Source organism: Gossypium raimondii, chromosome 9, assembly GCF_025698545.1.
Source record: "Gossypium raimondii isolate GPD5lz chromosome 9, ASM2569854v1, whole genome shotgun sequence".
NCBI lineage: Eukaryota > Viridiplantae > Streptophyta > Magnoliopsida > Malvales > Malvaceae > Gossypium > Gossypium raimondii.
This window is the reverse complement of record NC_068573.1, coordinates 26,794,363-26,810,210: the sequence shown is the minus strand read 5'-3', so window position 1 is coordinate 26,810,210 and position 15,848 is coordinate 26,794,363. Positions and strand designations below refer to the sequence as shown.

At 31.1% G+C, this 15,848-nt stretch overlaps 1 protein-coding gene and 1 long non-coding RNA gene across 11 annotated transcripts; one reads left to right on the top strand and one right to left on the bottom strand.

Annotated features, from left to right (window-relative positions):
* Positions 1-2,770: 2,770 nt before the first annotated feature.
* LOC105798769 (uncharacterized) lies at positions 2,771-6,844 on the bottom strand. 6 transcript variants are annotated; one of them, XR_008188538.1, is made up of 4 exons: positions 6,279-6,708; positions 4,662-6,196; positions 4,267-4,371; positions 2,771-2,984 (listed from the first exon to the last, which is right to left on the bottom strand). It is a non-coding gene; the product is annotated as an uncharacterized LOC105798769 (long non-coding RNA). The 6 variants fall into 6 exon arrangements; XR_001135333.2 differs by lacking the exon at positions 2,771-2,984 and adding an exon at positions 3,042-3,130; XR_008188536.1 differs by lacking the exon at positions 2,771-2,984 and having other exon boundaries at positions 3,054-4,371; positions 4,662-4,893; positions 5,237-6,196; positions 6,279-6,709.
* A 4,658-nt stretch (positions 6,845-11,502) lies between these two features.
* Positions 11,503-15,196, top strand: LOC105798768 (uncharacterized). 5 transcript variants are annotated; one of them, XM_052620398.1, is made up of 11 exons: positions 11,503-11,846; positions 11,942-12,061; positions 12,368-12,416; positions 12,763-12,905; positions 13,042-13,115; positions 13,221-13,300; positions 13,634-13,715; positions 13,854-13,943; positions 14,179-14,233; positions 14,414-14,534; positions 14,976-15,196. In XM_052620398.1, the coding sequence occupies exons 4-10, from the start codon at positions 12,811-12,813 to the stop codon at positions 14,424-14,426; spliced, it is 489 nt and encodes a 162-aa protein (XP_052476358.1). In that variant the 5' UTR covers positions 11,503-11,846; positions 11,942-12,061; positions 12,368-12,416; positions 12,763-12,810; the 3' UTR covers positions 14,427-14,534; positions 14,976-15,196. The 5 variants fall into 5 exon arrangements, with proteins under 5 accessions (XP_052476358.1, XP_052476359.1, XP_052476356.1 ...); XM_052620399.1 differs by having other exon boundaries at positions 13,867-13,943; positions 14,179-14,534; XM_052620396.1 differs by having other exon boundaries at positions 14,179-14,534.
* Positions 15,197-15,848: the final 652 nt, after the last annotated feature.

Sequence of the window (15,848 nt, the reverse complement as noted above, 5' to 3'; positions counted from 1 at the left end):
AAATTCTTATTTCGAGATAATAAAATGTCATGACCAGTAAGTTAGGACCCAACATTTTTGAATTCCTGATAATAAGCTTTATTTGAAATTTGTGAATTTATTGCAAAACAAATACATGGCTTTCTAAATTCATCGAAAAATAATCGCAATCCAGTAAGTTAGGACATGATCTTTCTCGAGAATCATGAATGCCAAATATTTTAGAAATTTATAAAATATGATGATTTTAATGCTTTGACGCAACCAAAATATATATTTTCTTTAAAAAGTATAGTAACAATGCTAATGTACCACATGAATCCAATACTTTAATTTAAATTGTATGTATATATGTATTTGCAAATCGTGAAAATAAAATATAAATATAAATGTATGGATATGTGTATATATTTACAAAATAAAAATGTATGGGTATATCATAAAATATGTGTGCATTTAAATATAGGTATATATGTACAATATGTATAAAATAATGGAATATAGAACAACAAAAGATGTTTGCAATAAGCTAAGAATGTAAAGATATATATATATATATATATTATAGAAGATGAATGTATTTGTTTTAAAAACTTTATAAAATATGGGAAATGTATATGTATTTTAAAATGTGTATGTATACACATATATATATATATTTTTGTAAAAATAATATGAAAAATAATATATAAAAAACATACGATATGCATATGTATAAAAAATTTGAAACAAAAATATAGAAGTATATATATGTGTATATGAAAGTTAGGAAATAAAAATAAAAATAAAAATAAAAAGTATGTATGTATAAAATAGATGCGTACTTATAAATATATATATTAAAAATATGCTTATATATTATATATAAAAAAATGCGTATTTATATGTATAGAAAATACAATAGTAATAATGATAGTAAATAATACAATAATAATAATAATGGTATAATGATAATATCAAAAAAAATGAAAAATGGACTAAATTGAACTACAACGAAAAAAAGGGGGCGGATTCGTAATAAATAAAAAGGGACCAACTTGAATGCACGAACAACAATGGGGGAACTAAAAGGGAAATTAATCTCACCCTCCAAAACGCTGCGCAGCGAAGGACCAAATTGAAACAAAAATAAAATATGCTGCCCAATTTAAAAAAAAAACAAAATAGGTTTAATTGAAGCGCATTGCAAAAAGGAGGGACTAATAGCGCAAATCTCCCATTCGGCCAGAAGGCGCAGATCCTCCCCTCTAGGTCGGGTCACCGCGCGGGTCTGGCCATCAAAACGGCACCGTTTTCATTTCTTCTTTCAGTTAGTCAAAACCCTAAAATAAATTATTCTGCTTGTTTTTTTTGTTAAAAAACAGTGGTCTGCTAGGGTTTTTTTTAACCCCCTCCCTCCTTGCGCCGCCGTTCGAGCCTAGTGCCCCATGCCTCGATTTCGCCGGAGAAGACACCGGCTCGACAACTCCGGCGACCAGGTAAGCCTTTTCCTCCTTTCTTTATATTTTAAATGAAAAATAAAATAAAAAAGCTAAAAGAAAAAAAAATAACAAAACGAAACTAAGAAAGATGAAAAATGGAAAAAACACCTTATATATTCCAAAAAATTTTGTATCTATTTCGTATCAGTCCCTTCTTTGTATTTTTTTTCTTTCTATTTCCTTGTATATCTCCCCCCTGTTTACAGAAATATGGCCTTTATATATAGCCCGAAAATAGAAAAAGAAAATAAATAAATCTGCTATTTCTTGCTTTTTTTTCTCCTTGGGCGCTTTGAGTCCGTTTTTACAGGTAATCGTGGAGAAACAGCGCGCGTGGAGAGGTCGGCCCCAAGACGTGCAGCGACTGGGCATCTGCTGGAGGCGAAGAGGCTGCGGCGCTACTTGCTGCTGCTAGGGTTTCTGTTTTGGGGGTTTTGGGCTAATTGTTTGGGTTTCTAGGCTTAAGTGGGTATTGGGCTGTTAATTGGGCCTGTTTTAACTGGGTCGGGCAATTTGGGCTTGTACATCAACTATTTTATTTTCAATTATCGTATTTTTCTGTAATTTTTTATAAATTGTTTTATAACTTATATGTTTTTTAGATTATATATATTTATTTATTTTAATTTTTATATTTTTATGTATATATACATTTAATAAAAGAAAATATTTATTTTTTTTACATAAAGATGCCACGTGACGCTTTGTGATTGGCTATAAGAATACTTTTAACTTCTGTGAAAAAACTGGACCAAAAACAAATAACAGAGGCGTACTTTAGATACCAAATTGAGAATTTGAGTGTACTTTAGATACCAAATTGGGACAAAAATAAGTTTAGATATCAAAATGAGAAAATGGGTATACTTATTGCAGCAAAATAGACTTTTAGCGACGCTTTTTTAGGCTTTTAGCGGCATTTTTATGTGCCGCTAAAAGTATTAACAGCACTTTAACAAGCGCCGCAAAAAGTGCCGCTATTGATAATGTCGCTAACTTTAGCTGCGTTTATGTAAAAAAAAAGCCGCTAAAGATCATGACCTTTAGCGACGCTTCTACCACAAACGCCACTATAAAGAAAGACTTTTAGCGGCGCTTTTTCAAAAACGCCGCTAAAAACATAACTTTTTAAAAAATATTTTAATTAAATAATATTTATTTCTATCATAAATATTTTATTTTATTTTATTTTTGAAATTTAAACTTTAAACTATATATACTTTTAACGATAAAAATATTAAATTAAAATTTCTATTAAAATTTTAACTTTAAAGCTAAATATAAAAATTAATAAATTTAAATTAAGAAAATTAAAACAAGATACATTCTATATTAGAATTACATAAGAAAATTGTTTACATTCTATATTAGAATTATATTAGAAATATCTTAAAGATATTTCAAAAGACAACAATTTCGCAAAAAAGGGTACAATATTTAATATAAGTGCAACAACAAGCACATTATTTATCATAACCTTCTCCAGGCTCTATACATCCTCCAAGCTAGAAATCCATCTCAATTCTGAAATCTTAAACGTCAAAACTGGTCATCAACATGCAAATAACGTCATTGATAACTTCAAAGAATAAGTTATCTTGTCATCAAACTATGCCTCAAATCAAAGATATAGGTTACCCATCCACAGAGAGAAATGCATGTATCTCATTCTGCCAAATACATTAGACAATTTGTGGAGAGGAGAAACCAAAAAACAATCATAAATTATAGGAACAGATTATGCCTGGACTATATGCTTCTATGGCACCTTAACTAGAAACTATTTCACAAGATTGATTGACAAATACTCAAGCATACACTTAGACATCATGTTTTGAACCAAAAAAATTGGAGCCAAGGGAATAGGAACAATAAATCTTCTCATAATCAGCATATGGTGATTTAGTTATGTTGCTGCTTACTATTTTCCATACACACTTCTTCTCTTTGCTTCAAATTCCAAATTCCAAACACACTATAAGGATTTAGAAGATGTTTTCACCAAACACTTATTTCTTAAATTTTTTTAAACTGAATTCTTTTTTCCACCCATTTGTTTCAAGTATGAAATGATATAATTTTTTAATATCTATCACAATAACCTTTACTAAGAATTGAAACTAAATTTCTAAATTTTGAACAAAATGAAAGTTCAATTAAATGATACCTTGGTGGATCGCCAAATATTTCAATTCATTGCCCTCATATCTAGTTCCCTTAAGTTGATAAATGTTTCCAAATCTATATTCTCTTAAAACATTATTATATTCTTGTTAACAAACTAATATGTTTACCTCTCATATCTATTGATCCTTTCAATTCATTGTCACTTATGCTCAAAGATTTCAAATTTGAAAGCTTGTTAAGGGATGCAAATACACTAGTATTGAAGTGATTTTCATCTAAATTAAGCTTTTCCAAGTGGGTCAACTCCAATTTTCTACCACCATCTACAAAAGATTTATATAATTTCATCACTGAAATGAATTGGCATAAAATTTAATTATATGTAAGAATTTAGGTAATTGGTTAAATATAAATGCATACCTTTAAAGGATTGAAAGCTTTCAATTTGATTCCAACTTAAATCGAGTTTCTTTAAATTTGTTAAATTGCTCAATCTTATACATATCTTCGTCCAATTCAAAAGTCATTATGTTAATAATTTTAATTCCTACTTAAAATATTAATGAAATAAAATGAAAAAAAGTAAATCTAAGAATTGAAGTGAAGATGAAAATCCTAAAACTTGAAATGTGAATGTTCAAATTTGAAACAATTATAAAGAAAATTATAACTTTAGTACCTTCAATATCTAATGAGCCTTACAAATGGTTGGCGTACAAAGCCAAAGACTTTGTGATCCGTCTGTCAGGTTCCTCCAAGTTGGTTAGCCTCATTTGTATTCCGTCTGTCATAAGAAGAAGAATTCCTATAGTCAATATCATGGTCATTGAAATTTTTATAAGTTGATCACTTTGAAAAAACTTAATTTATTCAATATATAAATAGTTAAACAAATGTTCCATAACGATCTGTGAATCACAAAGAAAATCATGGACAACTCCCAGTCGTAAATATATAAACATATTTCTTTCTTTCAAAAAAATAAAGCAGCTGGAGATCCAAACTCAATCTTTCTCTTAAAAAAAATAAAGCAATCGAATAATTAATTTTCAGTTTTCAAATGTAATACTCAACTGTGGACAGAAACTCTCTGGTCTTAAGGATTTTAAGGACCCATTCTCTCATGACCAACTCTCAAAATCAACTCTTTAAGGGATCTTTTTTCCCTTAACTCCGTGTAACTGAGTTGCAACAGGTGGTTTATCCATACTTTTCTTGCCATCCCATATGTAAACATCACCTGTAGCAGTAGCAGTTCCAGCCCAGTACTTACCAGCAAAAATGCTTACGATTAAAGGGAATATAGCTGTACAAATTCATCCAAATGAAGTAAATAAAAGCTTCACTCAAGGGGAAGTTAAAATCAACAAAACGGTGTAAGAATAGGATAATGTAATTTTAAACCCTTTTTTATATTTACTTGGAGAGGATAGGGTCAGAAATTAGATGAGTTATCCTCCAAGTATATATAGGATGATCATATCCTGTTGAAAAACGTTTTATTTATTATTTATTTATTATGTTTGGTATAAGAAAAGGCCTCAGACTGATAAAGGGAAGGGATGCAGATACTGGAATTCAAACTCCAAACCTGCTAAATGCCACATCTTCGGAACCAATTGAATTAATCATAGAATTAATGACATTACCATAGCAGCTCCAGTGATAAGATCATCTTTTCCTTTGTCGTAAATAAACAACATTGCTGATTGGCTCTACTGCAAATAATTGTTCCAGTTTAATTTGTGGCTGGTGACAAGTAGTAAGTTCCCTTCAAATCCTCCATTGGTGTTTGTATTAGCAGGATCTTGGTTGGATGTGACTTCAGAATAAGTGGGCGAAGTTCTCCTTTTAGTTGCCATGGGAACTTAATAGGTAAGAAGAATTTAAGAATTTACAAAAGAAAAAAAAAAGGGATTTGGTTTCAGAAACAGCTCTGACACCATGAAGAAATGGAGAGAAAAAGGCTAAGAGAATGCATATATTTGTGTGTTTTTTTTTTCTGATTTTTCTGCATAGGGCTATTGTTAAACAACCTTATTTATAGCACATAAAGCAAGGGAAAATCTGGAAACAAAGAATCACTAATTACGAAATTGTAAACACAATATCCTATTTAATTCTTGATTTGACGAGAGATGATATTATGGGATTTAGAAATCCCCTAATATCCATAATAACAACAATAACTTAATATTGCTTTAAGTTAGTTTGCTAGCTTTCAACTTGATAAGTCCTTGTTCGACTAGGATTAGAACATGGCAATGCATTTGAGGGTAGTCATTGTATAGGAAATGAAACTAGTCAAACTGATGAAGCGATGAACCTTAGATGTCAAATGAAATATCCAAGCTAAGTTTAGTGATTTATTCACCTTTTCTATTCAATTTTAGTACTCTTCACTAGGAATTCGACAAAGGATAATCTCATAAAACACAAAAGTATATTTACAGATATACAAAAGGATAATCTCATAAATATGCATAAGTTTCTTTCTTCCTTTTTTTGTGTCTCATAGTTACAGATATACTGGTTAATATCGATATTCAAAAAGTTTGTGGAGCTCACCTTGCTCGAACAAGTTCAAGTGGGAGAGTTTCCATTGCCATCTGAAATTTGAAAAGACAGATTTAGATGCAGCAAAAAGATTCACTTTGGAAAGCAACACAATAAGAGCTATATCTAACTTACAATAGATTCATCCACTGCTGCAACTCTACTTTCTAGCTTTGAAACATATCTAACTTTAGTCATAAATGTAAAGATCTACCAATAAAACCTCCATGTTATTTATAACAATTTTACTTAAAAATAGAAGTGTTCAATAGGTATAACAGACAAGAAGACATAGTCCAGACTAAGGAGAAAATATATCAGCATTAAAAATGAAATAAAAGACCTCCCTAAAATCCACCGAAATAGGAGAAAGGAAAATGAAAGAAAATATCCTGGAAAGCACCGAAAATAGTTCACTGAACCCAAGAACCAAAAATAAATTATGAGATCCAAAATCGACGGGGGTGAAAGGATAAATTTAACATTAAAAAATGAAAGAAAAAACAGAGATCTCAACAAAACCTATAGGTTAAAAGTGCCTTGGGGAAAAGAAAAAAAAAGGGTCAAAGTTGTAGGGTTTATACCTTACAAGCAATCACAATTCTCAGCCTCTTCCCTGACAACATCAAGAACAGAATCAATGATTAAATGCTAAAGTTACATATTTTATGTAATTAAATTAGTTAATTTATGAGAGTGCACCACTAATTTTTTCATGTTTTTATTGAATTTCGTGCAGGGGTGAAATTTGGGGCTAAATAGAAGAAAAAGGAAACAATTGGGCTAAATTGAAAAAAGAAACGAAGAAGGAGGGCCAAAGCAGAATTTTTCTAAGATTAATTAACTGAAAATTTTTGGTTGACTTAGTGGGAGATTCTTTTGGGATTTTTTTATATCATGGAATATTTTTCCTTGATTTTCTATACTAGTTGGCTCTTAATTTAGCAAAGCCACTAGTATAAATAGTGGCTTATTTTGTTCATTTTAATCATCAATTAAAATATCAAGCTTTCATCGTTCAATACATTCTCTCCTTTCTATTCACGAATTTATTGTCTTTAGTTTCCTTTACTTTCAATTCCTAAATTTCCAGCTTGTTACCACTTACCATTTACAACTTCTTTTCCAAACTTTTTTTTCATTTCCACTAGCCACCCTACTTTAATACACCACCAAAATTCCAGCCCCATACTTAATTATGCCACCCATCCTTTCCACCCATTTTTACCTTATCCAATTATGCCCAATACCAACATGTCCCAAACCCTAGTTAACTAAATCCATTTTCAGCTTTAGGTCGGAGTTAGCCTCGTCAAAACCCGTGAGTTACGAACCCGAGTAAATTAACTCCTAAATTCCAGTACTTATTATTTCTCTGGATTAAGAGTATGATTTTGTCAGCTCATAAAGTCAGATCAACACTAAGTCAAAAAAGACGTCGTTTGAGTTAGTGTGGTTAGACGTCTGATTGGAATTCGAAGGAACGTTTCTAATCGGTTTTCTGTGAACACATTGGCGTGCCAAGTGGAGATAGTTGTTTGGTTCCGTCAAGGGAAGTAGTAACCGGATTTAAATGTCCTACGTGGTTGAGGGCATTGGTTCGAGCTAGGCTCTTCTAGAACGCAAAGCTGCCGAAGTTCTAAATCACGAACGTTTCGTGGTTGTTCGATCGGTAAGTGTTAGTTATTGGACGTTCCATAACTAATTTACACAAGGAAGAGTTGATGTTTGAGGCATCATTGGTAGCTATAACTAGCTTATTGGAAAGAGGAGTTCATCTAATTTCGAGGATCGGTTCAAAGACGAGAAAAATCAGTGCCTAAAGCTGAGCTTATTCTAATTAATTTTTCTTCAAATTTATTTAACTGCTTTTTATTATTTCATTTTCAACTTTTACTTTTTACGCGTTTTATTTGTTTATTTCAGGTTCCAGGTTTTCTATTTTATCCTCCCCCCTAATATCTTGGGCACGACAACTGCCCTGACATAAATCTGGTCAAGAGAGCAACAATTTGCAGTAAACCCAGTCTCTGAGGGATCGACCCTACTCCCTATACTGCTTAAATTGCAAATTAGGCGTAGGTTTATATTGGTGAACTCGACACCCATCAATCAATGAGCTCAGCTCCCTCCGTTTGGACAGGGACCACTCCATCAGTTCCAGAACGGTTCTGCTCCTAGTCCTGGGTTTCCATCGTTGGGCTTAGATTTTTTGCGGCGCTTTAGGGAAAACGCCGCTAAAAATGCTCGATCTTTAGCGGCGATTTCCAAAAAGCACCGTTAATGCTCGATTTTTAGCAGCGTTTTTTATCCAAACGCTGCTAAAAATGCCGCTAAAAGCCTGTTTTGGTGTGCCAAATAGTGATTTTAGCCAAGTTTGGCTTTGTCAACAATTGAACATGCATTTTTAAATTAGAAAAATTAAATTTAAAAAATATAAAAAGATTTACAAGATATCTTAACTTTATATTTAAATTATTTTATAATTATATATTTTTGATAAAATTAATAATTTATAATCAATTAGAATTAAAGTAAAATCAATACAACACCTAATAGAATATTAAAAATCAGAATATCTTCAAATAAAACTCTCATTTAAACATAACATTACTTAAACTTAAAATAATATGGAAGAAAATTCACATCTAAAATTTACTTTGAATCAAACTCAAACTTTTACCCTCAGAATTTCAAAAACTCATTATATTAAAGCTTCATTCAAAAGATAAATACATATATACACTACACCAAAACAGGCTTTTAGCGGCGTTTTTAGCGGCGTTTGGACAAAAAGCGCCACTAAAAATCGAGCATTAGCGGCGCTTTTATAAAAACGCCGCTAAAGGTAGAGCATTAGCGGTGCTTTTTAGAAAACGCCGCTAAAAATAAGCATTAGCGGCGTTTTTTGAAAAGCGCCGCAAAAAGCCTAAGCCCAACGACACCGTTTTCTGAGTTTTTGGGGCCTTTAGCGGCGTTTTTGAAGAAGCGCCACTAATGCTCTGGCCTTTAGCGGCGTTTTTAAAAAAGCGCCGCTAATGCTCGGGCCTTTAGCGGCGTTTTCGAATAAGCACCGCTAATGCTCGAACCTTTAGCGGCGTTTTTAAGAAGTGCCATGATGCTCGGATCTTTAGCGGCGTTTTGAAAAGCGCTAATAATAAAATCTAAAACCATTTCAATTATCTCATTCTTTGATATATTCTCAAGTATGTTTCAATTATATTTTTTATTATAAGTTGAAAATTTTGATATTTCGTTGTATTTATTATATATTGGTCAAATTTACATTTAAAAGATAACAAATAATATTGTTTAATACAAAATGTTTTTATTAAAGAGAAGTCCTAACTCCTAACTATTTATTATTATTTTTCAATCACAGTTTATTTAAACTACTTTACTAGAAAAATATATTAAATTATGAGTAAAATAAAATATCATAAAATTAAATTGATAGTTCGATTAAATAAATCAAATAAAGTAATATAAAACACCAAATATGGTGATAAATAATATTATATATTGATAATTTTATTACCAAAAATAATTTTATATTTAGTTAATCAAACATGAACACAACAATGACCTAATAGTACCTACTCAATAGTAAGAATTGAAAATGAATGAAAAGGGACAAATGAAATTAGAGTATTAATTTTAAGTATTAATTTCAAATATAATTGTAAAAAATACGATAGTATTAATTTTAAAATATTTAATTTAATTATCATTATAGTTTAGGGTTTAATATATATGGTTTAGAGTATATATATGGTTAATTTAGGATTTAGGGTCAGTTTAAAAGTTACAATTTTAAGGTTTATAGATTATGAAATTAGGGATTATGGATTAGGGATTCTAATTTAAGGGTTGTCATTTAAGGTTTATGTGTTAGGGGCTAGGGGTTAGGGGTTAGGGGATAGATGTTAAGATCAGTTATGGATTTAGGGTTTATGGATTTAGGGGTTAGAGGTTAGGGGTTAGGTTTAGATTAATTAGTGGGTTTTAATTTATATATTAAATAATGTTTAGGGGTTAGGGATTCTGGGTCGAGTTAGGGTTTAGGGATTAGGGATTCTGGGTCGGGTTAGGGTTTAGAATTTAGATTAATTAGTGTTTTTTAATTTATATATTAAATAAGGTTTAGGGGTTAGGGGTTTGGGGTTAAGAATTAGTGATTCAGGGTTTAGAGATTCGGGGTCGGGGTTAGGGTTTAAGGTTTAGATTAATTAGTATTTTTTTATTTATATACTAAATAAGTTCTTATATAATTGTAAAAGAGATAATAATAAATTGTAAAGATTATTAATTTAAAATTGATGATATGCAATATACAATAATTGAATATAAAAAATTATAAAATATACGAGCTTTAGCGGCGTTTATAGCAAAACGCCGCTAATATGTATTAGAATTTTTCAAAACGGTGTCGTTTCATTACAAGAATTTAATTTATTAGTGACGTTTCTTACATAAACGCGGAAAAGGTGACATTAGCGGTGTTTATGACTAAAAATATTTAATCTAAACCATTTGATATATTTAAATATTAGATTTAAAAAATTAATAAAAATGTAACAAATTGATACGGATAGGTAACTATCTATTTTGGATATATAGGACCAAATTATGACAAATAAAATAAAATACAAAAACTAAAATCATTCCACATCGAACATGTAGCAAAATAATTATAATTTAGTTAGGAAGAAATATCTCTAATAAAATAGAGATTAGATCGAAAATGAATAATATAAAATCATTATTAACGTCTCAATCTTTAATAGAAATTTGATATGTGATAGATTAATTGCTTACATTGGATAATTCTAACTTAATAATTAATTACAGCCATTTAATCTTTTTTCTTATTAAAATATACGATATTTATTTTAAGAGTTTAATTTTTTTATAAAAATTCAATTTATAAAAATAATAATAAATGAAATAAAAATTCAATTTAACTAATAATTTTAATGACAAAATAAAAGATTTTTAGCAAAAGATAAGCAATAGCGGCGTTTTTATAAAAAACGCCACAAAAAATAATTTTACTTAAAAAAAATAGCGCCCTCTTAGCATAGCAAAATAGTGTCGTTTTATTCTAAATAAAATAATTTTTTACGGCGTTTTTTAAAAACGCCGCAAAAGTTAATCAATAGCGGCGTTTTTTTAAAAAACGCCACAAAAAATAATTTTATTTTAAAAAATAGCGCCATTTTATATAACAAACAGCGTCGTTTTATTCCAAATAAAATAATTTTTTGCGGCATTTTTATAAAAAACGCCGCAATAGATAAGCAATAGCGGCATTTTCATATAAAACGCCACAAAAAATTACTTTTAAAAAAATAGTGCTATTTTATAAAATTCCCTCCCTCCTCCCTCCGAAATCCCCAACTTTCCCCCTTAAAATTCCTTATTTCCCACATCAAAGAAAGAAACCCAGAAGCTTATTCAACTCTAGGGAAAATCAAAATCAAAGAACCCAAAACCAGGAAACTAAGGAAACGATGAGAAAAAGAGAAAAAAGGATTGGAAATTGAAAGGTACCGAGTGGGAGGGTTGTCAAGGGCATGAAATTTGCATTATTTTTCCCACTCTTAACCTAGCATTTGATATCGGTCGATGCCCACAACGTGCCCTTTCTCAAGATTTTCTTTTTATTTACTCAATCCAACTCCATTAATTCCAATTTTGCAGGTAACATTCCAATTTTATTCTTTCTGGAAAAAGAAAAAAAGTCAAAAAATTTTTCCATGTTGCTTTTTAATTTGAGTTTGGTTTTATGGTTAAAGTGAAAAGGAAAGGAAGATTTAGTTTTCAAGGAAAAAAGTGTGGATTCGGTGCAGTTCAGTAGACTGTGAGTATGAAACCTGCTTGGGAGACTTGTACAGTGTTGCTTGGATGGAGGACGGGTACATATAATTTTTTATTTACCCTTCGGTTCATTGAATCTGCGAGGTTTTTGAAGTTGAAGCCTTATTGCCTATATCTGTTTTCGATAGATTTCAGTTTAGCATTTTCAGTTTATTTCATGTCTCTAAGAATTTGGTAAACAAATACAAAAATCAGAGGCAAAGTAGGTGGATATATTCTGATTCTTTTGATATCACCTGGATTAAATTAGGATATATTTTAATACTAAGGAATCAACTTTTTTCTTAATAGTTGAGTTACATCTCTTGGTATGTATTTTTAATGTTCTGTATCTTGTTGAGCAGTGACATACATAATCTGCGGAAGGAGACTTTGCACCAGTAATATGAAATTGTATGGCTTTTTTAAACCTATGCTTTGCATGAGCTGTTTCCTTTCCTTAAAAAGAGAAAAAAAAATGGCGACTTCGATGTCATCTTCCTATAGTAGTTATTTATTACTGCTATATAGATATAAATAAATATGAAACTATATACTGAAAATGAGAGGTCGGTCTAAGTTCCTTTGACATTGAATTCAAGTGCCAATGAGTCTTATTCAGTATTATGCTAAAATCCAAATGGTTACTCGGTTGAGTTATATGGTGAAATTTCACTGTGCTGGTCTTTACAAGTAAAAAGGAGGACTATCAATGACAATTCTGCATATGGCTCTCATGTTATGCAATTTGGTGATATAGGAATTAGCATGGACAATCTCTTCACATGTTTGGGTACCAATCCTGCTAATGATAACTTCAAATTCGTCGATGGGAACTCATTGTTGCCACCCACCAAAGCTGTTAATCAACGCTATGATGATCTTGTCCATTTCCGGGATAAGGTTTGTATCCTATGTCTCTTGCATCAGATATTACTGTGAATGAGTGTAAGATATGAACCTTTGTTCCATACGTTGAAAGCTGAACTGCTAGTTTAGAGCTCATCCCACTCAAGTTATTTTCGAACCTATTGTGCAGTATCGCAAGGCACCTGATGTCTTGGTTAGGAAGGTTGAAGCTCAAAAGCAGTATCGATATACTGTCTTTGTTTGGTATGAAGGAAGTTTTAGTTTAGTACTAATCTTCTCTTCTTTTGTTTGTCTTGTATCTATTTATTATTTTTTTCTTTTTTGCATTTGTATCATTTTACTTGACAGTGGCTGTCCTAAGGCATACCACCCAGCCTGTATCAAAAAGGATGAGGCATTCTTTAAATCCAAGGCAAAATGGAACTGCGGTATGTTTGGATTAATTATTTATCACTTTTAGTTCGATTTAATTAATATAAGTGCTGGGGAGAGTTGAAGCATGAATTATACTGTCTAATATATCGTAAAATATAAAGGTATAATGTGTCTCTGCCCTTTTCAGACCTTATTTTGTTGCAAGATAATTCATAGTTAACAACTCAAAAGATAAGTAATGCGCATCCAATATTATTATAGCGATTTTATTTTTTGATATTATATATTCTAGCTTATCCAAAATATAAAAATAATGTTTAATATAATATATTTATTTATTTATCTTATTATTTTTTTAAGACCTATACTCGTGTTTTCATTTTAAGACATACACGGATAAAGAGGGTATCAGGCAGCAGCAGTTGTTGGCATTTATCCCAAGACATCACAAGCACTACATTTTACCGAGTAAGAATAGTTGATAGAGGCCTTTTTTTTTTTCCTGGAAGCTAATTAGTGGGTTGAAGTTTTGTATGTTTTCTCATTTCTATTTCCTTTTTGTCCTGTTTCTTTGCCTCTCTTTTATTGAAATTTTTTCTAAGCCAGATTCTGTCAGCAGGAAGGTGCATTTTAGTCCACAGTTACAGACAGATCCTAGGGAAAATTATCTCCATGCTAAATCTCTTCAGCCTTCAGGTATAGTGTTTCTTAGCAAGTAGGAACTCTTCTATGTTAGTTGTTTTCTGCATTGTTTTGAGGGGACCAAAGCATAATTTTCCTTTATATTGATTTATAATTTGATCATATGTATGGGGTTATAATTTGATCATATTATTGGTTTTATCAACTATTGGGAGATTGTTCTCATAACACTAGCTACTGGTCCATTCATTGTTGCTGTTGGAGGCATATCTAATATATTTCTTCATAGGCTTGCTGAGAACATCCAAGATGCTTATGGTGAGGCAGCTAGCGTTGCTGAACAGGTTTTTCTCTTCTCTCCTGGTTCCATTTCTTTCAACCAGACTTATTTTTCTTAATGTTCATACAGTTCTAACCCTATTCTTACATCAATGGTCTATGTCTCAAACCAGGCATTATTTTATTTTCTAACCCTCATTTTTTAGCATACTTTTCTTAACATGGAAGAATGATGTTGATGGCAGTCACATTATTTAACACCAAAACCCATATTTTACGGGTTTTTCAAAGAAGAAAAATGCTGAGAATAGATGGTCTCTATAAAAAGATGGGCTACAAGGACACCAAGTTACTGATGCTTTACGGGTATTAGATTTATCCTTTTTCATTTGTTTCTTGTGTGTTCCTAGCTTTCACTGTACAATGGGATAGCTAAATTATATGGTTTCTGCATGCTCCAAATTCCTGGAAAAAAGGTTGACAAACATTGGCAAGTAAAATTTTAGAGAAAGTTCTATGAAGTTTTTTATGGATTCTGTGGCGCAGACCCATATTTTTTATTTTGGCATATCATGTAATTGTTGTACAAGTAAAGTAAAAAGTAGACTGAAGCAGTTTACTATGAAGTTTTTAGAGAAAGTTCTATGAAGTTTTATCTATGCTTGCTTTCCCATGGATTTCCATTCCAACTAGCTTTGATACGGATCTGCTGCTTTGAGTTTCATGCGATCTCCTCACTGTTAACTTGTAATTATCCTTTCTCCACCTTTTGATGAGTGATTTTGCTGCTGCTATTGTTGTTATTAGGCTCTGATAGCCAATGGCGTTGAAGCGGGGACTATCCAGTGTGGGCGTCCAAAGGAACAGAAGTTTTGGATCTCGTTTGCGTATCGTGATTCTTTTTTTCTTCTCAATTCTGATGCTCATTGCTTTGAGTTCATTACAAGATTTCCTTGATTAAATAAATGTATTATATCTTTTATTACCAAGATTTACTTGATTAAGAAAATGCATTGTATGTTTTATTACCTTGCATATGTATTATTTATTTTAGTTTTGATTCTAAATTTTATTTTTACTTAAGAGTTCTAACTTTTGGATTTTAATTGTGTTATTAATTTATTATTTTAAATTCTAAAACTAAATTTATTAATTTTATATTTAGTTTTAAAGTTAAAATTTTATAGAAAATTTAATTTAAATAATATTTTTATTTATCCTTAAAAGTATATTTAAAGTTCAAATTTAGAAAATAAAACATAATATAATATTTATCATAAAAATAAATATAATTTGATTAAAATAATTTTTTTTAAAGGTTATGTTTTTAGTGGCGTTTTTGCGAGAAGCGCTGCTAAAGGTTTGATCTATAGCGGCATTTGTGACAAAAAACGTCGCTAAAGGTTATGGTCTTTAGCGGCGTTTGTGGGGAAAGTGCCGCTAAAGGTCTTTGTCTTTAGCGGCGTTTGTGAGAAAAGTGCCGCTAATGCTCTTGGTCTTTAGCGGCGTTTGTTGGAAAAGCGCCGCTAAAGGTCATGGTCTTTAGCGGCGTTTGTGAGAAAAGCGCCGCTAAAGGTCTTGTTCTTTAGCGGCGTTTGTTTCTAAAAACGCCGCTAAAGTTAGCGACGCTGTCATTAGCGGCGTTTTTTGCAACGCTTCTCAAAGCGCCGCAAATACTTT